General features: G+C 44.7%; 1 protein-coding gene across 4 annotated transcripts in view; it reads right to left on the reverse strand.

Annotated features, from left to right (window-relative positions):
- camta1a (calmodulin binding transcription activator 1a) overlaps window positions 1–25,033 on the reverse strand; it is a 319,797-nt gene that overhangs the window by 156,482 nt on the left and 138,282 nt on the right. For all 4 annotated transcript variants that reach the window (XM_028992546.1, XM_028992547.1, XM_028992544.1 and 1 more), the window contains one exon: window positions 17,884–17,951. In XM_028992546.1, the coding sequence (XP_028848379.1) occupies window positions 17,884–17,951 (68 nt within the window). The remainder of the gene's footprint in view (window positions 1–17,883; window positions 17,952–25,033) is intronic.

The raw sequence follows: 25,033 nt of genomic DNA on the forward strand, positions 1-25,033 counted from the left end.
ACAGGCCATCGGAGTCTCCAATGCACTTGAACACCATTTTCAAGCTGCATAAAGTTTAACATAGCGCTACATCTGCCGGGCCAATAGGTTCCACGCTACATGGAAGTTGGAATTTAATTACGTGGTGAGAGACGACTCGTGTCACGCCACATTCACTTCTGCTTTTACTCTGGCCCCAAAGGCTTGGACCTGCACCCACAAACCCATCTTCAGGGCAGTCAGGCGCACTCTTAAAAAGGATTTAGGGACCTGAGAGGTCAGACACACAGACCATATTATAGTGTCATAAGGGTCCTAAGAGATTTAAGTGTAATTTTAGCCTGATTTTTTACATTTTAGACAAATGCCGACAAAAACAATTAGAGAACATTAGAGAACCAGCAAGCTAGACTCAACTTATTAACAAAAGTTCTGCATTCTTACCGAGAGTCCCGACATGCTGTAGGTTCCACACATTAAAGTAGAAATATGCGTAGAGAAGGCTATGACATGGTATATCTAATCTCAGATGTTCCCAAATAAAGCATGAATGTGAGCAGTTAGTGTTCAATCTGTCACACACAAAGAGCTCTTATTCTTAATTTAAATTGGACCCGCAGAGGCAATTCTTAAAAAAAAAAGCCCTCACAGCTCACGATTTTACATTCTACATATGTAGACAGAAATCATTATCACACATGTACACTGCAATATATCACAGAGGAATAAGCTAATACTGTAATGCCCATATTTTTAAATATTCCAGAATATTCCAATGACTCATTTTTTATTTTTTCTGTCACTTCATATTAATTCGAATTGAGTGTTGATTATATCAGCAACATTGCGTCATGACATCATGCTGCAATTACATTGCACAAACTTGTTCAGTGCATGTAGCTCTGAATTGTAAATAATGTATGCAATTATGTCATTTCTGTACTCCAAGGCATAAATGCACATTGCAAGCAAAACGTTTAATAAATTAATCAATAAACAAAAAATGGCCATTGGACATTGCGGACTAATGACATCACCAGTTTCATCCAACCTACAGATTTGTGTATTACACACAGTTACAAGGTTATAATGTTCATTCCCTGCATGATTAAATGATAGGAAATAAGGATTAAAAATGGTTTGAATAGGACAGTTTAAGTCCTATTAAGTCCAAAAAAGTCAGTGGAAGGCAAAAAAAAAAATGCTCACTTATCCCTTTGGTGTAATCAACAAATTAAACCATAAAACAAAACCAGTTGGCAACCAACAACAGTCACCGGACTATGTATATTACATCGGTTTGGGGTCATTTCAGTACACCATCAACTGTGAATGAGACAAACGGATTTGTTTTGATTTCCTTCCTTCTGAGCTTTTATCCTGGTTTTCTTGTAAACAACCAATTTCCAACATTCATATTTACAACATCTTGGAAACAGGCACACAATATATTTTCTGACGGTTTCCTGACTCATTCAAATCTCGTATTATTAAATTCAGCTGTCCATCTATTAAATATTCAGGAGATTCACCGACAATATATTTTCACACAATCCCCTTGTTCATTTATGTCTGGTGTTATTAAACATCTCAGATTTAGATGTCTTTCAAAAAGCAGACGTTTCCAATTTTATAGTCTCCTCAGGCTAAGTTCTGATACTCAGAAGAGACTAGTTTCTAATGGGCATAAAATAGTTTTCTTTTCTTTCTTTTTTTTTTTTTACATAACAGTAAAGGACAGAGTTGCCTGCTCTCGGGTTTCAGGAGTTCTGGTGAAAATGTCCCCCAGCTCTGCCTAAAAGGGAAGCCATAATGCTAATGCACACTAATTTAGAGAGCATGGATTACTGATCCCCAGGCCTTGCAGGGCATCTTGATTACTACAGCAGCCGCTTCAGCTCACACGACATAAATTTAATGGATCGATAGTGATAGAGTGCTGAAAATCGGAGGAGGCCTAGGCACTTTTTGCCATGTTGATTTGCCATATGCAGTCGGGAACATTTTGATCCCAGACCTTTTGCAGGGAGTCAAGTGATCTACAGGCAGCCAAGGATGCTAAATGGACGCTACTCGATATCTCAGACTGCTTCTCTGACTTGTGTGAATAGACACACACACACACACACACGCCGCCTCGCAAGCGCACACACTTTGCACCAATTTCATTACTTGCCATGCTATTAATATGGAAGAACATTTGGAATACTTTCAAATGCCAGTGTGAAATATAAATGTCATTCTGTGCTTTGTTATGCGAAATCAATTAACCGCTGGAGAGTGGACCACCAGCTAAATCCCGTACTTGTGCTCACAATGCACGCACTTTAATGGGGTGCGCCAATGGCCATGAGTCAGAAAACGTAAAAACAAAAATGCTGCTGAAATGCTCCAAGAATTAGCAATTTTCACTTAATGAGTTTGTTAATTAAGTTCGCTTCTTGGCTTTCAAAGGCCAGCGCTCAGTCTCAATAACTGAATCCCATGCCTGAAAATACCAGGCAAGCGGGAGCATCTGGAGACACCCACCGACACACACTCCCCCCTTCCCACTGGCCATTGACTTTGTGAGTCTCCTGCATTTCTCTCAGACAAGCAACAGAGCAATTAAACAGGGACTTTCAGAGTGGGTGATTCCCAACTAGTTGAACTAGCGAACATGACTTTTACACCTTGTTCCTAGTCAACCCATTACTGCTGGGGTAATTAGTAGATACAGTTTTCTAAGGCTATGGTTATACATTCTTACAATGTTAGATTCTGTCTGTGCTCCAGCAAGATCCTTCTGCTCTTCAGGCAGTTGTAGGGTGTTTCATGACCGAGAGTAATGAACCCGCCCCTTTATTCCAACATAATTCCACCCTTTTATCTTGATGATTTTCACACCTAAACTCTCATACACAGACATATTTTACTTAAAAAAGCCATTAAGATTTTTGTATGATTTCCAACAATGCCAAAGGAAAAAGGAAAAGGAGACTTGCCCCCCTGAAATAAGTACTACAGGTCTCTGTATTAAAACATTTAAAACAATACACAGCCCTAGATGTCCCATTAGCCCAGTGATTCCCAAAGTGAAAGCCACTCTCCAAATAGGTTGTGTGAAAACATGCTGAAAGCAATGAATGCCGTTAGGGCTGATTGAAATAAAGGGTCATTTGCACACTGCTTTCCATTACTTTCAACGGCACTGCAGTGCTCAGACACAGGAAATCAGCAAGATGAAATCCGTGCTTGTTCCGAAGAGTTTAGCACTTAATAACTTTAAGCACTTAAAGACTTCAGCACTTATATAGATGTCAAATGTTCACTTAATGTCACACCTGGGGACATTTTTTTTAACCGGGAAAAGGCTCGTCATATTCTCCATTACTACCAGTAAATTCACTGAAATACATCCAGTAGAAGGTGTATTTCTTAGTGCCTGTCCAAAGCCCGGGTAAATGGAGAGGATTATGTCAGGTAGGTAAAAAAAAAAAAAAAAAAAACATTTTTCAGGTCAATTGTGTGGACAGCCAGACTGGCTGGTCCACTGTAACGACCCCTAACAGTAGCGGCAGAAGTAGGACGATGACATCCAGTTGGTGTAGGTCACATCCATCCATGTAGCTCAAAACATGACCAACAGACTCCATTGTAGCAATGGAATCTGTTCAACAAAAAGCTAAAGGGAAGATTATGAGTGTTGCCGAAGCTGTTCTGGGAGACGTCCCTCATGTTGAGCCCCTCCTGTCGCATCGCAACTTGCCCCACTGCTCATAAAAGTGCATCCTGGCTGCTCCTGACACCCTGACGCGTGAAGCATATGGCCGGAGAGACAGCTCAGTCACCCCCGCCCGCTCTACCAGAAGCACCAGCTCACAGTCCCTTAATGGCACCACAGAATGATTGGTAATGTCTAGGGGGGAGGGCCCTTAGAAAAAAAAAAAAAAAGAAGGATTCGTCCAACTTGCTCCTTTGCCCCCTCCCTCCCAATTTTGTTGACACCCTAGAAATGACAGCGATCGGAAGAACCTGCGGCTCTTCCAGCTGTGCCTTGCCACAGCTCCAGATGCTGCCTTCAGACGGGGCAGGGCCGGGGGAAAAGACGGCGCCAAGAGTGAGCCTACAGCGGGAAAACTTTCACTGGAATTCAAGCATGCAGGTGCAAAACGGGTTCAGCCCTGCAGATAACAACTTTTAATGAGTTAAAGGGCACGATTTTCAACATACACCCGAATAAATGTCACTGTACGTCATTTGAAGTGCTAATTATACAAAGATGCCGATGGCTGATTAGAGACATTTGCATTTCTTTTTCACTCCAGATTAAACAATGTGCAATGTGTACCAACTTTCAAAAAAAGCACATCCAAATCACGTTTTTCCTAAATGGATAATGTCTGATATCCATGTTGACATTATTCCAATACAGCAATAGAGATATGAGATTGTGGACAGGGACATATTTTCCATTTTTATGGATGAAGGCTGGTCTGTGCTAGCTATTGCACACACTTTAATTAGGATAGTATTTCTCAAGTACTGCAGACATTGGTGACACAGCACTTAAAACACTTCCAAAAATAAATACACAATCGTCTAATTCATTGAAATCATCACAAATGGAGGAAGCAACTAACACCAGATAAAACATCAAGTCACCTCATAGACCGCATATTCCACAAACTGTCACCTGGGACAAACTGACAGCTTGTCAAGGTGTAAAACTAGTTTCTTTCCAACTGCAGAACACTTGTATACCATCATGCACTGCGTGTTAAATGTGAGGCTAAAAGCCAAAATTTCTTTGCACCATATAGATATAGTGCATGTTCACTAATTAAAATATTTATAGAAAACAAAGATTTAAACAAGACAGCACTGTTTGCTGGTTATTTGCATCTTATTTGCACCCATGACCATTAAGGATGTCCTAGAAATAAATAAAGTCTCAAATCATTTGTTTTCCTCATTCTGGAAGATCGTAGATGTGATTTCTGTTATAATGATCTTGGGACTGCACCATACAAGCATTCTGGCAAACCTGTGAATATGACATTTGTGAACACTCCTCCCCACGAAATGAGTGTCTCATTTAATTCAGCAAAATATATCTACATACATGTTTATGTTGTAGTACACAATGTCTCCTGGTTTTTTATTTGGATTATTCAGCCATTAATGTATATATTTATAGATATGTATATTATATTTATGGCTTTTATCAGACGCCCATATCCAGATCGACTTACAATCAGCAGTTACAGGGACAGTCCCCTCCTGGAGACACTCAGGGTGAAGTGTCTTGCTCAGGGACACGATGGTAGTAAGTGGGGTTTGAACCTGGGTCTTCTGGTTCATAGGAGAGTGTCTTCATGGCTAGAAAAGGTTGGGCTGAAGCAGAAGAGCAGTCCTGGTGTCTGACTGCAGCTTTCCAGGCAGATTGAAGAGAAGACCTCCAGTAAGCTGAGGGAGATGCTGTCACTGAGGACCCTCACCAGGCTGCCTGTCAGCTGTCAGTCCTGGCACGTCCCTGCCAGGTCCCCCTGAGCCGCCTCGCCTCTGTAGCCAGGCAGACCCTGCCAAAGATAAACGCAGTGGCCCCGTCGCATCACCGCGTTGCCGCCTGCGGCCCAGGCTGCCCAGATGCATCTCTCTCACTCTGCTGGACAGCAGTCCGCACGCAACCCCACGCCATGTGTGTCTCGTTCCCTCTGTCCCAGTCGCTCTACCGCTTCACACTTTTATTCATAATGACACCGTCAAACATCCTCCACTGTGCATTCCATCGTTCTTTCAGCCGCACTCTTCATTTTCTGTCCTGCTCTGCTCATCTTGTTCCGGGGTTAAGGCCTCAGCAGGACCCAGGGAGACCCCAGCTGATGACAGTCACATGGCTGCTCGGGCAAGCGGGGAGGGCCCGATAGACATGCGTCTGCGGGGTTAAATAAAACCCCCGCTGAGCACAGTGGGACTGAGCATGCACTGCTGCCGGACATCAGCACCGCAGGAATCTAAAGTTCAAAGCAGGCACAACACACAACCACACACTGTTCAAACACACACACACACACAGATACAGTGAGATGCATGAATCTATGGAAGAAAACTGATTGGCTGGTAATGGGGATTCTGTGGAAATCCTCTTCTCTCTTCTCTGATGATGATAAAAAGGTTAAAAGATGCTAATGCTAGAGAACATTGTGAGGCCAGTGCTGACAGACAGTTTGTGTGTGTGTGCTTGTTTGTTTGTATGTAAGATTTTTCCTGCGAGATGGTATCACATTTGTGCATTTTGATTGATGACTGCTGGGGGTGGCAGGTTGCCAGTGATCATGTGGATTCCCACTGAGGGACATGTATGAGTTGCCCTCTGGACGCACACACACAGACACACACACACACACACACACACACACACACAGACACACACACACACACACACACACACACACACACTCTGTCTCTCATGGTCCTCGAGTGGGGCAACAGACCAACTACCAAGCCCTACCTCCCCCATCCAGCTCAATCAACCAGACCAGCCGCTGTTCAATTACACTGATCCAATCACGCATCCTTAATTAAGCCCTGCATAGGCATCCCGTGGTTTGGGCGATCCTTGGGTGGTGGGTGGGATTAGATCAGGAGTGGTGAGGGCATATGAAATGAAATTCATTTACCACCATGCCAGCACCCTGCCACGCACTGAAACAGCACCCTGCGGATGAGGAACCCATTTGTTAAAGAGCCTTTAATACTCCCGAAAGTGTGGGGGACAATGGTTGACACAATTGGGACCAAAGTTCCCAGTCACAGCTGTGCTTCTCTGGATCTGCTCTGTGAAGTGCGACATGGACAGGAAACCTGTACTTACAAGCACTCATAGTAATGGCAAGTATCATGGCTTTCACGGGGCGACCAACGTGTTCTCCCAGAGGTTTAATATTTCAAAAATAAGATATGTCTGAATACTGAACACATTACAATATTCAGTAGCATATTTTGATACAGTGCAGTGTATTCAGAATGCCTTTAATGTATGTTTTTGAAATGCATGTGCAAATTATTTGTTTAGTTTAGCAAATTGCTTTTTTTGCCAATCGGTATCAACATTAACAGAATATGAACATATTTATTCATTGTCACATGTATGTGGATTTCATTAGCAACCAATTACCAAAAACATGGAGAAAAGCAAAGATACAGCCATTCTTATAGTTAACTTACTTCCCCATTATTGCAGAGGCAATTAAAATATTCATATTACAACAACTTTACACCCCTCCCGAAACTCCACGTATAATTTGAAGTGATGGTCTTTCAAATGTTTTGCTAAACCTGTCCTGGGTTTTCTCCGTTTATCTGAAATATTTCCAGATAGCGATCTTACTTTTCTAATTTTCTAACTAACACTGGAGCTGCCTTCCCCTGCTGTGTCTCTCATGTAAACGTTGGGTCCTCCAGGTAACGTGAGGGTGCGGGGGGGCTGCTTGCTGCAATGCCTGGTGAAAATTCTTGAAGTCTGCAGGAGATTTCCATGATCCGGCAGATGCAAAAATGGAATTTAAGTTTCGATTAGTGTCTGAGAATCGATGTTTTGGACTAAATACTGTGGTGCTAACACTCACATGAGTGTTGGGACCCTACACAAAAAAGCCCTAGACATTGTCCTCGCATGTGGCATTTGGAATGTGTATTACTCTTACAACCCTGAAAATGCGTCACTGATGTTAAAACTTTCACACTCTGTCTCTGGGGTCACCTGACTTTCTTAATCCACCTTGTCTTGCAGACACCGTCAGTTCAAACTCCTACACTGATACAGCCAGTCAGGCCACAGAAGTGTAAATGTGTAGATGGGAAAAAAATGCTGGATGGAGTTACCATCAGCATAGCGGAAACTTTGCCGCTCTCGGAGTCACGAAATGGTCAGTCTCGTGCTCACACGCAAGCACACCAGGCAGTCCTCAAAAAGCGCAGCAAGCCACTAAGTCCGCGAGAATAGTGTGAAATGAGGTTAGCCCCTCCCTCCCCGCAGCCTCCCCATTCATCTGTGCCCTCCCCACCCGTCTCCCATTCACAGGCGGCGGCTTCGGCCTGAGCGCATTTAAAAATAATCATTTCAGTGTGTCACCAAAGGAAAAAAAAATCTAAACTAAAAACAGACACCCCCCCCAACACACACACACACACACACTTTTCTGCTGCCGTAATCCTCTAATGCCCTGATTGTGGAGCGCAGTCACCCCAATTCCCCCTCCTTCACAGAGGGAGAGGGAGACGGAGAGATAAAAGCACTTGGCTCCAACTGCAGCTCTAGTCGTGTCTGTGTGACAGTTTGGAAGCGCAGCAGTAGGCGGTGTGTTCTTTTAGAACCCCCCCCTCCTTGGTAGTGATGATCAGAGAAGTGTGTGTGTGTGTGTGTGTGTAATCTTTTTGTTCTGCAAAAATAAAATCCCAGTGCAGAGTGCATTCTCTACCCATTACCAAGGTTAGTGTATTGAGTCTGTGTGTGTGTGTGTGTGTGTGTGTGAGGGAGAGTGTGCTTGTCAGGGTCAACAAGAGGTCAGAGAGTGTTGGTCTAAAGTGTATTCTACTTTAAAGATGGAGCTGCTGCATGTCTTACACACACACTGACACTGTCCCTGTCCCCATCTGTGATGTCGTATGCAAAGACTTCTCCATTTCAGAGAGACGAGCAACATAACCGCCGTGCCGGAGTCATACATCGACGTGCAATGATAACGGCATCAGTCAGCTCCACCAGCCCCTGGAATGGTGCTCTCTGATCTCATTGGACACCAAGGAGACATGGTGTCCCACAGTCTGACAGAGTCCAGATACACAAACATATAGCCCATTTTGGGACCTTTCTGCACTGAAAGTGAAGAACACAGTCAAGGTGTCGATGAATCCCGTGAAGACCAGGCCACACCCCCTTGATTCCCCCGCGCCTGGTATCCTGCCTGCATCAGTGCTCTGGTATTAACCTAGAAACCAAGAGAAGGGAGACACGGAGCCACACTGTATGTTTCAGGTCATGTTGGGTAATGTGTGGGTCTTGCAGTGTTTCAGATTGTGGGTGTGTGTGGACTGACCCCCCCTTCCCTTTCCCCGTCTCCACACTCCCCCCTTCCCAAAGCTTGTTCCTATATTTTGGTTTGTCTATAGTTATCTATAATGAAAGTGGCTTTATAGCTGTGCCTGGGTCCTCCTCCTGTGTCCTGAGGGGACCCTTTGTCCCCAAATTTTAACTACTTCTTTAAACTATTTGTACGCTAGTTTGAACTACATATTATAAATATGTGTACACTAATTTTAATTACTTTATAAAATAGCCGATTCAGTTCAGGGTCAGGGTCCATCAGACTACACAGCTTTCAAAGAGGTTGGATTTACAGTTCACACCAGTAAAGTTAAAGTAAAGACTGAATCATCACTTCACTAAACCTGAACAGCCTTAGAAACGCTGTGCATGAGAAGGACACGCAAACGCCAAGAAGCTTCTGTGACTAAAACCCTTGGCCCCTGCAGATGGATGCAGCACTGCAACCGCTGTCACACCTACTTACTTATTTATTTACTCAGTAACTTATTTATTCTGACATTCTGGGTGTCCTCCATAAGCATAGCTGTGAGCATGCACACACACACACACACACACACACACTAGGCTGGCAGCAGTTATTGCCTCATCTCCCTGAAGGGTTGATTATATGGAGAAGGTAATTTACAAGCCTCTTCATTGGCAATTCAAGGGACACATCACCTGTAAATAATTTAAACTCTTCATGTCCATTCCGACATCATCACATCACCATCACATTAATGCACCGCTCCATCTCTGCGCGGGGTCATGGCAACGACCCATCCAAATCTGCAGAGAAAAGCAACTTCCACTACCAACTTTGTTCCCATAATTCGCAGAAAAACGCAGAAGGCACATTGACTCAACAAATACAGTCATATAATTTATGTTAATTTGAGGTAAAATCTGAATTGACGTTCAACCAGATTGAGCAAATTGAGCATTGTCCATTTGAATCTTTTTTTTTCAACCATCAAAGTAAGTGCTTTCAGTAAGAAATAATACCTTATTGATATTCATCGTTGTGTTTTGCTAACCTCAACAAATTCTGTTCCCCCTGCCAATCGGTTACTTCAACTTTAAACCGGAGCGAATGAGAAAACAGGGTGTCTGGATTTACCCTGACCCTGAAGACATTGAAGGGACCAGCGTCTTTTGCTAATCTTAATTAAGCCTTTGTTAAATCTCAATTTGATAGGCATATTTTTAATGCCATTAAAAAAAGTTATGAATATTAATTTTCCAATTTGAAACAGCTCTCACCTTGCCTTCCCAATTTCGCTTTCAAACACACACGCGTGCACCAAGAACAGATTAATAATTTATCCATTGAGAATTTCTTTAGACATTGAAATTAATTAATTCAGTGATGCAAAATTAATAAAGGGCCAGGCCCCTCCCATCAACTGCACACTCTGCTCTGTCATGTGACGCTCTCTGGCCCAGAGCTGAAATATTGAGGCGGTGGCACGGTATGAATAAAGTGTAATATATTTAAAGCTCCGCGACTTCGTTCTGACAGCGATTTAAATGAACTAAAGAGTCCCGAGAGGTCATCCCCCTCTCAACATGCTCTTATACTGTTCATCCTGGAATACCTGGGATGGGAGAAGGGGTGGGGAACATAGAAAGGTATTGGTCAGTGGAGAAGAGCTGAGTGCTGAAATCTGGCTCTAATGCACGATGTGGATTGAGGACAGGTACGGAGAACCCTGGCCTGTCATCACTGAGCTATATATAAACCAACTCTCCGTTTGATTGGCTGCCCAGCACGTGCCTCCTGTTTCACCCCAAACTGGCCTTGGCCAGCTCTGCCTATCACTGGGGGCATCCCTCTACTGGTGGCTGACCACCGAGTTGGAGGGGAGATGGTGTGTAACGGCAAGGATCATCAGCTGCACCCCGGAAAACACATATTACACACACACACACACACACACACACACACACACACATACACGCACACACATACATACATCGAGTGGCAACAGCATGAATCACACAAAGAGACACAGATAGACAAAACATATACTAAACACACACACACACACACACACACACACACACACTATGCATCCATTCTGTGTCAGGGATGGTAAAGAATGAATTACACAAACACAGTACACTTCATGCAGTTGTGTGTATTTGTGTGTATAAGCTTGTCTGTGTGTTTGCTTCACAGAGTTCTTGGAGCCCGTCCATGTGGTATTTCACTCCTTTGCTTTACCTGACACACACTGGGAGTCCCTCCAAGAAGCCCCACCCTGACAGATACAGTTGACTACCCAATCAGGTAAAAGTGTGTTGCCACACCTCAGGAACAGTTCTGGGACAGTCCATTTGAAGGTGATTGGGTGAAGACAGAGCTGGTGCTTCAAATAACTAGCAGGGGGTGTGGGGGTGTCTGGATGAATCATGGTGCTGTAAAAGTGGATGACAAACACCCACACACACAAAAATATGATATTTTGCTCATATGTATAGGAAAATGATCCCACTGTTCACATAAACTCATGTACACACACATGCAAACACACACTCACAAACTTGGTGAGGAGCTCATGATGTTCACACTCTCCATATGCCAACAGGATGACACACAGTGGGATTGCAGGTCGTGACACATTGAAAATAGACCCACAAAAACACAGTCACCTTTATCTCTCTCTTCCTCTCTCTCTCTCTCTCTCTCTCTCTCTCTCTCTCACACACACACACACACACACACACACACTAAAAAAGCAAAAAATAAACAGCAAAGCAATAACAGAGTGACACAAAGTTGTAGAGAACCAAAAAAGCGAGAGAGTTTGGATGAGACAAGGTTCTATTGCACAATCAGACTTGGCCCCTGGCATACATCTGACTGTGTATGTGTGCATATGACTTAAGACCTGATTATATTTATATGGCTTGGACCTCAAAGATAGAGGAAAAACTTAACATTTATTACATGGGGACATTTTCGGGGACATTTCCAAAAAATTTATTGTGGTATTTAGCAAAGTATTTTCCATTTGTCAGGTTTAGATGTAGTATTTGGTTTAGGTTCATCGCGCAGACCATTTGTTACACCCAATGTGTATTAACCTCAGTCCTCACAAGTGTGTGTGTGTGTGTGTGTGTGTGTGTCATGCGATCAGTAATTGAATTAAGTCTTTATTACGTCTCTGGCTGCTCCAGCTCTCCGTTGGCTGACACTTTCTCCTTGAACACCTGCCTGACATCCACCCCCTCGGCCCTTCTGTTCACCAACTCGTGTGGCGCCTCCCAGAGCTGGACCGCGGCCGCGCCGCATCCGTCTCCTTGTTAGCGCCTCATGCCTGCCCCTGCTCTTTGTTTGTGTTTTTTTTTTTTTTTCCAGCCCTGCCTCATCAGAAGCTCAGCCAACTGTGGGCCTGTCTTTCTCTGCCCCAGTGGCTGATGGGAATGCATGGTCCACAACAACATCCATGCACCACTGAAGCACTAATGGAAACTTTTAATGTTCTGTTTTCTGCTCCAGCAAATAATTTGGCAGGTGGAAATAAATAAATAAACAAATAAACAAAAAGTTTATGGAAATTAAGGGTGAAATCTGAAATGCAAACACCACGCAGTGCTGACTTGCTAAGCTAATCGACGTCCTGGATGTCTCCACCCACCTGTGCCTCGACCGCGAGACTTTTCCAGTCTGTCAATCTCCCACTGTTCGCGTTCCTCCCCTCCCTTCTTCCTCCTTTCCCTCTTTCTCCTCCGCTGCCCCCTCCTCTCCTCCCTTCCTCTCATCCATCATTCCTCCCTACATCTCTGCTCTCATTCATTCTTCTTTCTTCTTATCGACAAGTTTCCATTCTCCATACCCTCCCTCGCTCCATCACCTTCATTCTCACCCCCCCCCCCCTCCCCGTCTGTCCTCTCCCACGCGTCTCTCCTCCGTCTCTTCGTCTTTCACTCATCCTCTCCTCCTCCTCCCCCGAGTGTTTGAGTGTTAAGGCCGGGGCAGCCATTGTCTCTGCCCTTGGACTGTTACTTCAGCTGCTGGGGGCGAGGTGGGTGTATTTGGCCCCTGGACGTGGTTTTTTATTTGATCCTGGAGTGGCCCTACTGCTTACTTGATTTGGACGGTGGCCTGTTCATATGATAAGAGTTTAAGTTCACAGCCGTGCTTGTTGTTGCTGAATTCCTTCTGACGGAGGATCATTATTGAAATTTTCCTGTCATTCTCTCAGCAGTTAATATTTAGAATTGAAAAGTTTACCATTTAATGTCTGCCATATTTGTCAAGCATTCATGTCATGCATTTAAAATCAGTTTAAACACATCCAGGACATTTAAATATAGGATCTATCTTTTACAGTGAGCTCGACAAATGAAGTTTGACTTCATTATGAGTTTTTTTTTCCTGCAGTTCACCTTGAGCGGAAATGTTTAACTTTGTCAAACTCGATAAATTGACAAAATTTGGAGTTTATAAACGCCACTCAGGTAAAACAGCTCCCGGAGGTACAGTGTTGGGGTGTGCTCAGGGTACGGCTGCTGAACACACTGTACCCCTCCAGGTTGGGACAGTCAGGAACACAGAACAGAGAAAAAGACAGAGTCATCTTTTTCTGTCCTCTCTCTCCCTTGCTCGCCCTCGCTCTGTGATTTTCATTTCGCAACCAAATCATCAGCAAAGCAGCCAGTAATAAACAAACAGTAGCAATCATGACACAACAAACACAGGTACAAACGACAACGCAAACACCAAGAAAATCAAACAAACAACGAACATACAGGCAAAGCAAAAAAAAGCAAATGATACACAACAATCAAACGATCAGCAATCATAATTAAATGAAACAAAACAATCATTACAGCATAAACAAAAATATGCAACACAAACCAATGCAAATAACAACATTTAATAACAAACAACATCAACAAAAATAACACAAACATTAATCATCAATCTCAGTTCTAAAGCTCCTTCCTCCAGCTCTCTTTATATTTTCCACATCACTTTCTCTGTCTCTCCATGTCCTTCTTTTTCCTATGAACCACTGCCAGCCCACGGGTGCCACAAAGCATTAGGAACAGACACAATCACGCACAAACACACACACACAAACACACACACTCCTCCAGACACATGCAGCACAGCAGCTCCTGCTCAGTCAGTGGCAGGCGAGGTGACAGACTTGCATTAGGAACACAGGGATGCAGCCGAAATTCACTATGGCAGCTTCTGAACTGGGAATCCCGCTGGCGCCCCCACACATTAACACACACATGCACGTCTGCTTTGATAGCTTCATGAGGACCCAGGCTAATGATAAAAACTGTGTGCTATGCACTTTCTAAATGTGTAACAAGTAATCCTAAATATAAACCCACTGCCAAGCTTCAATAATTTTTTTTCTTTTAAAAATGAATCGATAAATTCTGTACATTACATGAACAAATTGCCCCTTCAGACGTAAAGGTTTTCATATTTATGTGATGATATTATGTCCCCATAATGATATAGTATCTGCAAGCACATTGTAAACACATATATAAACTCAACAATGACACTGACACTAGTGTGTGTGTGTGTGTGTGTGTGTGTGTGTGTGTGTGTTTTGTCAGTGCCCTGGACTGGAGGAGGTGCTGCAGTTGTAGGTTTTAATAAAAGCGGTGTCTCTGGAAGAGGTCTGGTGGGACAGCGCTTTATTTTGCAGGGCTGAGAAGGAGGTGTATTGCAGTGGGACACAGAGGTGGCAGCTTTCAGTGTCATTCTGGGGCTCTGGAGCAGAGGCAGTTATTGTTTGATAGTTTCAATATAGCGGCGAGCGAGAGGAGAAGGTGGGGAAGGGTGGGGGGGGCAGGACTGTCTGGACTACGATGTTTGCTGTTTTCCAGGAACGGTAAGAAGATGACGGTGCTATTCTCACTGCTGATGCAAACTGCTGAGGACGGGAAACACAGGCGTGCTCATGATGAAGACCACAGCACCGCTGTGACCCCTGATCACGTAGCAGTGCTGATGCCAGTGTCCCCTGCCAGCCTTCCTATGCCCCAACCAGCTTCTCAGTGAATCGAGAGTTTGGAAGCATTGTGTACAATTCCAAATTCCTCTTTTCCTTCAAATTTTAATTTCTTCAATGAATCTTCCATTTGCAGCTAATTCAGTTTTGCCGACCTAAAAAGTGCACTAAAAATTGTGGATATGCAGGTATTCCATTCAGTAGCTGCCAATTCCAGCTACCACAGTCATGTACAGCATTAAAATGTCTGGACAGTATTTCTGAACAAGCATATGTTATGATGTTTAATGTAATTTAAAGACCTAAACTTTTGAACGGTAGTCCATTTCAACAACAGCCATGCAGCTGAAACCGAGATCAGCCAGGAGTCCCAGACTACTGCCACTGCTCCTAAATCACCAGGCTGGCGGCTTTCATTAAACCCCTAATACGCAACTCACCACTTTAAATGGAAACGGCTGCACAACAACAGGGGTGTAAATTAAGGGGGGTGGGATGGAGGGTGTAGGGTGGGCAGGGAGAGATTTCCGTCTTTAACAGGCTGTAGTGCTGTTCTGATCATCTGTGCTGGAGTGGCTGTATTGATTTTATGCACTGTTGCACTTCCTGTGCATGGCACGACTGATCCGCCGGCCATTTCTTACAGACAAAAGATGAACAAACAATAATTGAATGTAAAAACTGCTACTGCAGTCAACTCTAATGAATGCATTAGATACAGACAATACAGCCGCATTCCATCAAAAGCTGGGGTTTCTGTTTAAAAACATTACGGAGTTGATCATGAAAAATAAATAATAAAAACAATGGCATTAATAAAAAAATATTAATAACCATGCTGCTTTACAATACAGTTCAGTCTGATACCAATTTCTGGATCCAAACAGCCAATGAAATCCCACCGATAAATCACTCCATATAGAAATGAATTTCCTTATCTACTGTGGGATGAAATAATACGTTTTCAGCTTTGCTGCCAGAATGTATGCCAATAAGATATGCTAATGCACTGATATGCAGCAGGTTTCCTGTTCTTTAGATGTTTGTTACAGCGCTGCAGTAAGTGAGCATTAATTTTATCTGCGTGGCTTGTTATCAGATGTTATCAGTGTTTTAAATAATCGACTGTAACGGAATAATATTACACTGAAAAATATTAACTATTTAGAATAGAGTCTCAGAATACAAATTTGGCCAGGAGAGGTTTTGGCCAGGAAACAGAGGAATCAATATCGGCAGATCATGCCTTATCAAGTGGTTGCCAAACAGGAACCTAACGTCTATTAAGAATGTGTGTAAGCAAACATAGCACATCTATAGAAATACACTCTCATAATTATTCATCAAACTCACACTTCCTGTGACCCTTGAACTTCCTGCCTGTGACCCCTGAGAGATCAGTCCTGTCACAAATGGCTCCTGTCACAAATGTTCCTTTGACCTCTGACATTGTATTAACATTTAGACATAGCGGAGGAAATCGATCGCCGTCCGTCAGTCAAAACCAACCTGTCACACTTTAACACTGTAACAGCTGATGACGAATGACAATGCTTGTATAAGCTGTTCCCTCTACGCTCGCCACTCCCACCACAGTCAGGTCTGACCGCGCACCCCGAACACAGCTGCCGCTTTAAATACCATGTAGCAATAAACTTCAAATGACATGAGGAAAATGCTTCATAAGTACCTGGATATTGCAAATATTCCCAGAAAGGCAGGGCAGCTTTGAGAAAAAAAATGGTTTGGCGGTTGTATTATGCGTCACTGGCCTGCAGCAGCGGAAAAGTAGCACGTCTGAAAACACACCTCAAACCTCTGACCTTTCCCTGCCGTGACGCGTCGCGCTGCTGGACCTGCTCTGACCCCGGCGGCCTGCAGGGGGCCTTTGCATCGGTGACAGGGGGCATGTATACTGTACACATTTTTTTTTTCTGAATTAAGCAATCAGGGAGCGGCGTGTCTCACTTTTCAATCTGAGGCATTATATAAAGCAGCCCAGTGGGCGTTGGGCAGGCATGTTGTGTTCCTGTCACAATGCTGTCACGCAGGACAGGATGCAGAGGAACGACAGGCATCCCAGCATGCCCTCCTACGCCAGCAGGGCCCAGCGTGGCGTCTCTGCTATCCCTGTGACGTGGAGCCCGTCTTCCTCCTGCCCCTGTCACATTCCTCTGGCGTCACTCCTTTGGCTTTCAAAAAAAAAAACCCTTTTGCTTCTGGGCTCCGCCACCAAATGAGCAGAAAGTCCTGAATAGCCCGAGACTGTGGGGAAAAAAATCCCAACGCTATTTCCAGCGCCAGCGAAGGTGGTCGCGCTGCCACTGATTCAGACCCGGGGCTAATGAGCCGACAGCATCCCGAGCGTCGTCGTGGTGACTCATGCGTCACGGTTGCGTCGCAGGCCTGCTGGAGATTTCTCCCTCAGTCCTCACACAATGCACACCTGACCCGCCGCGGGCCCAACAGGTTCCCTGCACACACCCGTTATTTTTGCTCTTTATTTGTTCGTTTCGTGCAGGGCGCGAAACAAACGCATTAACATTGCATCCACAGCGGAGGAGGGAATGTGTTGTGCTAATCAGGTCGTTAATAGGCAATTCGGAGTTATTAGGCTGCATTAATATTCCATTATCTGCCGGTGCAGGCTCCTAAAAGGTGAGAGGCTTTTAAAACTGACACCGCAAGCCTCCCAGAATCAGACAACTTTTTTCTTTTTCTTTTTTTTGACAAGCACAGGAGCCTAATTGCCAGGGGGAATCCTTTAAACAGCCAGAAAGACGAGACATTTACAAGATGACAATCAGCTCAGAGGATGCTCCTCATGTGAGAAAATGGCCTTACCTTGTTTTAGGGGATGTCGTTAACCATTCCTCATGCTTTTCGAATGTTATCAAGTACGCCGCAATTTCCTGCGAGAGAGGAGAATGAAGCAGATGTCATTTCGCATCAAACGAGGAATCCACTGCACAGGCAGCAATCACATTCTACAGAAGCAGTAAAAAAGGTGAGATGTGTTTGTGTGTGTTTTTCAGATTCCATTTTACCATAAAATCTGGTAAACTAACTCTCAGAAACCAATTCCATCTGTGAATTGTGCCCCGTGTTCGCCGCGCTCTTGCAGCTTTGGTCAAATCACATCTGGATGACTTAAAGACTCACACAAAGAGCTATATTTTCTGCTTGGGGCATGTATGGCTTTATAGGGGAAAAAAATGATCAGGAACAAACAAGAAAGGACTGCTTGCTAGGTATATGAACTAACTACACACCCCGCCCTTTTTATTTATTCATCAAATACATGAAATAAGTAACATGGAGTTATGTTCTCATATCCCTTGCAACAAGGGCCCCTCCTGTCAATGCATCACGTGTTGCCAGATTGTTTCAGACACAAACCATCCACAAATGCTCCAAAACATGCACAAAACTGCCCTAATAGCTGTTATTATTCCCCCAAAATTATGTTCATATTGCATTCATTCAATCTGGCAACATGGTCCTGTGTCTGCACTTCCTCATAATGGCACTAGATCACAGCGCTGCCAGCAGACATGAGAAACAAAGTGCTCACAGATAAAAGTAGTGAATGTAACATGTGAGAATCTTACCATTGAGCTACATCTCATGCATAGAGATGGAGACATCTAGCTATTCCCTAGACTGATGCATCTTCGGTGTCTGTAAAAGGCCCATATTCGCCCTTGACACCGAGGACCGATAACAGCCTGCGTGCATTTCCTTGAATAACGCCTTGCCATTTGCGCTGCAGCTGGCATGCAATTAGGTTGTTGATGCGCTGGGGGCACATCTCTCCCTGGGCAAGAAAGACCAAGGCGGCACGCTAACCATGACATTTCTGAGTTGACTGCATCGATTTCGGTGTGACTTTCAGAAGCCGGTAAAGGACGGCAGAGCAGGTCAGAGAACAGCCCCACAGTCACACGGCAAGCGAATCGCCGCAAATAAAAGCACTCTTGAGGCTGCCAGAAAACCTCGTGATTACCAGCGACAGGCAGCAATTCATTTCCCATCCGGGGCGTTTGTCAGCCACTCAGACACACACACACACAGTAGGGAGTATAAAAGAACCTTCTGTCCAGTGGAATTCTGATCATTTTGCCACATTACCATCAGTTTCTTGCATGTTGAGAGTAAGTGAATTAACTACAGAATCACAGTGTAACCTCCTGACAGTATGCGTTTCCACATCATGAGCATGCAGCTGCAGACAGGGCCACCAGCTTCTCAGCAAAATCTTCATAAAGTGCCATAAAAAAAAAGAATAACTTTATGAGCCCTGTTGCTTAAAATAGCACTTCACACGCACTTCTGTATCTTGGAAATAATGTATTGAGCAGTGCTGCAGTACAGACATTCACACACAGTTTGAGTAATTTGGTTCATTAAGGTTAATTTAACATGTGTTTAGGTCAGTAATTGTTCAGATCAGTCACAACTGGGCACAACTAGGCACTGATTATCTGCCTAAAGTGTCACCTCTCAATAGGTGGATGAATGTAAGTGAACACGATGACTCAGAGTCATCTTGCTCATGTGGGCTCTTCTTGGTTTACAAGTGCCCATGGCTCATTGCATGATGGGAGTGTGAACACCAATGGTCATTAGAAAACAGTGGCGTACAGGCTGCAGAACTTGGCCTTATAGCAAAGCAAGAACATGATAGAAATGACATCTTCCAGGTTAGTGTTCCATCACAGGACTGGTTTAAGTAACATGACAATGAGGCAATGAGATGTACTTGCAATAATAAGCAGGTCTGATCCCAGTGATGGGGCAGTGGTGGTTATGAGGCAGTGGTGGCCTAGCAGTTAAGGACCAGTTTGCTGGTTCGAATGCTGACGCGCCGATGTGCCACTGAGAAAAGCACCGTCCCCACTCACTGCTCCCCGGGCGCCTCTCACGGCTGCCCACTGCTCACCAAGGGTGATGGTTAAAAGCAGAGGACACATTTCGTTGTGTCACCACGTGCTGTGCTGCAGTGTTCACTTTCAATTTCTTTCACAAAACTTAAAGGATCTGCTGCACTGAAAAAAGTAAACACTGGTTAAGTCATTTAAGTAATCTGTCACACCGAATATTTTTCCATTGTCGTAATGTAAATAAACCGGCTGTCAGTAGCATTATAGTTAAATATAAGTTGAACAAAACTTTTTACTCTTAAGAATTAATTTGACAGCTTAGTTTAAAAAAGCAAACTAAGATTTTTTAACTACTTTAATGATACATTAAACAATACACTGTGCATCCATACACTGGAAAATGTGAACACTGGTTAAACTTTGAAAAATGGAAGTTAGTCCCACCCAATATTTTAGCACTGAACCAATCAAACCTGCTGTAACCTGGTTTCTTTGAATTACTTCAATACTAAAATATTAGGTTTGACAGATTACTTCTTTTTTTTTTTTTATTAAACCAGTGGAAAGGACACCTTGAACAGATTTAATGTCTCAAAGAGTTTTGGTGGCATGAGGCGGACCTAAAGAACATCAGTCATTGGTTTTGATCGTTGTAACACGAACAATATTTAGTAAACAGAGCATACATTATAGGAAGCACACATCATAGATGAGCGGTCCAGAACTACAGGATTTGTGCTACGGTTCAAAGCAAAGGCTTCGCACCGTCAGTGTACAGGTAAACCATACAGCCTTCTCTCACACTGAGAGGATTTGCTCCTGCCAGCGTCCGAGGCCTGAGATTACTCGGCGCGCAGCTCAACGTTGGACAAAGGCAACGTTATAAACAGTCTCCAGTGGGTTCCCACCAGCGCGCTGCCACTGCATTCGCTCTCTCACTTACAGTATCTGGATCAATTTCAATTGCACCAATCACAGTCAATAAGCGGCCCACATTTCAGGAACAAGTACAGGTTATTGTGAAGGCCCTTTTTTCCGGCAATACAGAATTGTTAGTTGCGATAAGGGATCAAGCCCGATTGGGATTTGGACATAAACGTGGAACACACATACAGTGAAGGTATAAATGGCTTATTCCAACACGCTAGGCACCCGTGGCCAGGTCCTGGGCTGCCAAGCTCGGCAGGAACAGAACAACAGGAGAGGGTAGGGAAGGCCTCCATTCCCTGGCATAACCATTACGCCCTGAACCGGTGCCATCGTGAAAAGAGGGTGGAGGTGACATGAGGCGATGGAGACTGAATGTGGTGCAGGGGGGAATCTGGTGCAGTCTCCCAATCGCCTGTATCACATGCTCCTGGCACGATGCTCAAAGTATACGTTTAGCAGTAGCGTGGTGCAGAAGTGTCCGTCAACAACATTAACCCAAGTCTACTCATCCACAGAGACAGCAGAGAAAACAGAAGTAATTTGCACATCTTTTTTATTGCCATTTTATTTACTGTCACAATCTGCAGGTGGTTCTATAAGCCATGTCAAATATGCATTAAATATGCATTATAGCATGCTTTAATCTTGAGAATTTATTATGATTAATTGCGACTAATGTGCAATTATTAATTAGTTACCATTTGTAATCGATTGAAAGCCTCATTAATAATGCAAAGGAATATCTGTGTAGACTATAAAGAACGCTGTACCTGCTAACGCTCTTCAACATTTAAAAAATACACCCATTCATTATTCCGATCGTTTCTTCTCCCCACTAAATTAGAGCCACAGACAAACTTCATTTTCTGTGAAGGCATGTTTGCTTTAATCAGCAATACACACGTAGACTGCAGGCAGGCGAACAAGTCAAGAAGAAATGTGCATAGCCTGCACTGAACGTATGAAAACATGCAGCCCAAGGCTGAAAATGTCGAGCGCAAACGCGTTCCACTTCATTAGATCTGAAATGGCAGTTGTGGAGCACGAGGAGAAGCGGCTGAAACGTTGCTTTCTGATGCGAGCATGCGAGCTTGATGACATTGAGGTTTTCGAATCCATGCATGCATGGAATAAAGAGCAAAAATGGTCATTTATTACCCCATGTGTTAATAGACATGTACAGTGGGGCCAGTGGTGGCCTAGCGGTTAAGGAAGCGGCCCCGTAATCAGAATGTTGCCGAGGTGCCACCAAGGTCCCCTTGAGCAAGGCACTGTCCCCACACGCTGCTCCCCGGGCGCCTGTCATGGCTGCCCACTGCTCACCAAGGGTGATGGTTAAATGAGTTTCACAATGACAATGACTTCACTTCATTTCACTTGACTTACTTTGCCATGTTAGTACACCATCAGCCCAGCACTTGGGCAACAGCATCAACAATCAGTCAAGCACAGAGTGCTCAGATGAATTTGGAGTTGAGGAGCAGGGCCTTGGTTTAAAAAGGTGACACGCCGACACTTTTCATTATTCTCATGAAGGACAGCCATGCATTCGAAGCCAAATAACCGATGCTCTTCACAAACCTGGCAACTGGCAGCATTCGCAGCCTTCAACTACACCGCCCCGTTCACCGGGTCCTCTCAGCATAAAGAGCCAGCAGGCAGGCGGGGCAACCCTCGCTCCCGTGACCTTGGAGGCCATTAGCGGCTCCTCTTGTTCCATCACTCTCGCGCTGGAAGTCAGCGTGGCGTTGTGAGCAGGGAGAGCGGAGTCGGGAGGGCCGGTCCGGTGAATAACGAGATGCTGATGCTTCTCTTCTCGCCCCGCACAACAGATGCCGGGGATTATTCCAACCCCCCGATCAACCATAAAGGTGCAATAACCTTACGGCAATGAAAGCAAACAAAAACCAGACGCCGCGCCATTAAACAGCTGTAACAGGCGAAGTTTGTTTGGTGTTCTAACGAGGGGCGGGCACGCTTCGGTCAGGAGGGTCCGCTGACGGGGGGCATCAGGAGCGCGCCCGGCGTCTGTCAGCTCCGTGCGGGTGACCTCTCAGTCTCGTGCCAGCGTTTCGCACGACCGGGAAATACTTACAGGATGAGAGACGTCATGTGTATTGGACAGCCCGGAAAACCAAACCACTCTTCAGAACTACTTTAACCCTCCACCCCCGGTCGAAATAACACGCCATGATCGCCCCAATAACATTCGTGGCATCTACCAGACGCCCTTATCCAGAGCGACTTGCAATCAGTAGTTACAGGGACAGTCCCCCCCCCCTGGAGACACTCAGGGTTAAGTGTCTTGCTCAGGGACACGATGGTAGTAAGTGGGGTTTGAACCTGGGTCTTCTGGTTCATAGGCTACTACCACCATCCGCTGTGGCTGCGACTGGCCTTACACATTTAGCACCGTGAACTACGTAGCGGTTAAAATTGCAATTGAAAGAAGAGCTCGTAAATAAGTGAAACGACGCCGCGCCCGCAAAGAACCGCGTCCCAGAATTGCGGCGATGCGCTGCTGTCGGCCTGAGCGGAACAGGCGCACTCAGCACGGGCCGGGAGAGACAATGGAAGCGCATCCGAAGATGCGACAGGCGTGGTGCTGCGGTCAACAATATTCCCGGAAAAAAGCCGTCACCCCCCAGAGACGAGCGCGCCGCGAGTTTGTACAATATAAGCATTGAAAGGTGCCACCGCTTGAAATGAAAGATGACAGCGACGCATTCCACGGTCTCCACTCGCGGCACTGAAATAAGATACGTCGCTATCTTTGATTGCCTTTAAATCAGGCGAAATGGCAACGGGGCTGCAGGGGCGGGGCTCCGTTTGCGGTAATGATTTGATAAACATGCGGACGGCTCGGCCTCTCCATCACGGTCCCTCCCATAAGTCACGCGGACGTTGGGAGAAATCTTCGATGAAGGACTTTGATAGACTGGCGGCGATGGCGTCCCTGTGTGACCCGGGGCCGGCTGTTCGTCTTCTCTTTCTACTTTTTTCTTTTTTTTTTTTGGAGAGTTTGATTGATGTCGCGGAAGGGAGGCACGGAGCGGATCAAAACTGGCGCTGTGTGATGACAGGGCTGATCACTCGAAACAACTGTAGCTGTTACATTAAACAGAGAGATACGCGCCGCACTGGCATTATCTGACTACGCATCAGACACCTGTCTCTAAACACCATCCATAATGGCTCCCAGTGTCTTGCTCACGCTCCCTCGCCGTCTCTCTCGCTTCCTCTGAGCTGACGAAGACAGAAAAAAGAAAAAAAAACTGGAGCGAAATCCTCCGGGAGACGAACCTGGCCATCTTGATACAAAAATTCAATCATGTTTCAAATGGCTCTTTGTGACTGCTTAATGCAGAGGTCTCAGGTTGATTTTTTTTTTTTTTTTTTTTTAAGTCAGAGGGAAGTGAAAAAATGCTCTGATTCATGGCTGGCACATACGTCACGTATGCCGACCCGGTTCTTTCAAACTTCTGTCCCCCTTCACTCCTGCAAATATTTGAGAGGTTGCGGGAAAGTATAAAATAAATAAAAAAATAAAAGGTTTCTGTCATGGTTGGCTTTTGGGGACCTGGCTGGCATTTCATACAGATAACAGTGCCACGCTGGGGGAATGGGGGTCTATGGCCAAATCCTGTGTGCACTCGCCTATATATAGCCACGACCTTGCACTGCTCTTCAGAAAAGGAAGTCTGGAGGAGCTATCGGATATGGAGGAGACCCTCGTGGCCGGCAACATCCCAGCATCGCGCTTACCCTCTCCCACCCGCTCTTTAATTCTGCCTCTTTCTGGAAAGCTGGGTCATCTGATATTTCCTCCAGGCCAGGACAGGATACCGACCTGGCAGGACCCGAGTGCAAATGGATTATGGGTGGAAAACGGTAAGAGGGGAAGGCTTTGCTGAGGCGTCCCCGAGGGCAAATTGAAATGCAATTAGACACAGAGGGGGTAGAGAATGAAATAAATATGAAATGGCAGGTAGAGGAGGAGAGGTGAACAGATATAAATGAGGAAAAAATTAAGAAAAAAGTAAATAAAAATGCTAAGTAAACTATATTAAAGGTAAACTATAAGCATTGTGCAATATACCTAAACATGGAGTCTATATATATATATATATATATATATATATGCCTATAGATACATGTATGATACATGTATTACTTTATAT

Source organism: Denticeps clupeoides, chromosome 10, assembly GCF_900700375.1.
Source record: "Denticeps clupeoides chromosome 10, fDenClu1.1, whole genome shotgun sequence".
NCBI classification, from domain to species: domain Eukaryota; kingdom Metazoa; phylum Chordata; class Actinopteri; order Clupeiformes; family Denticipitidae; genus Denticeps; species Denticeps clupeoides.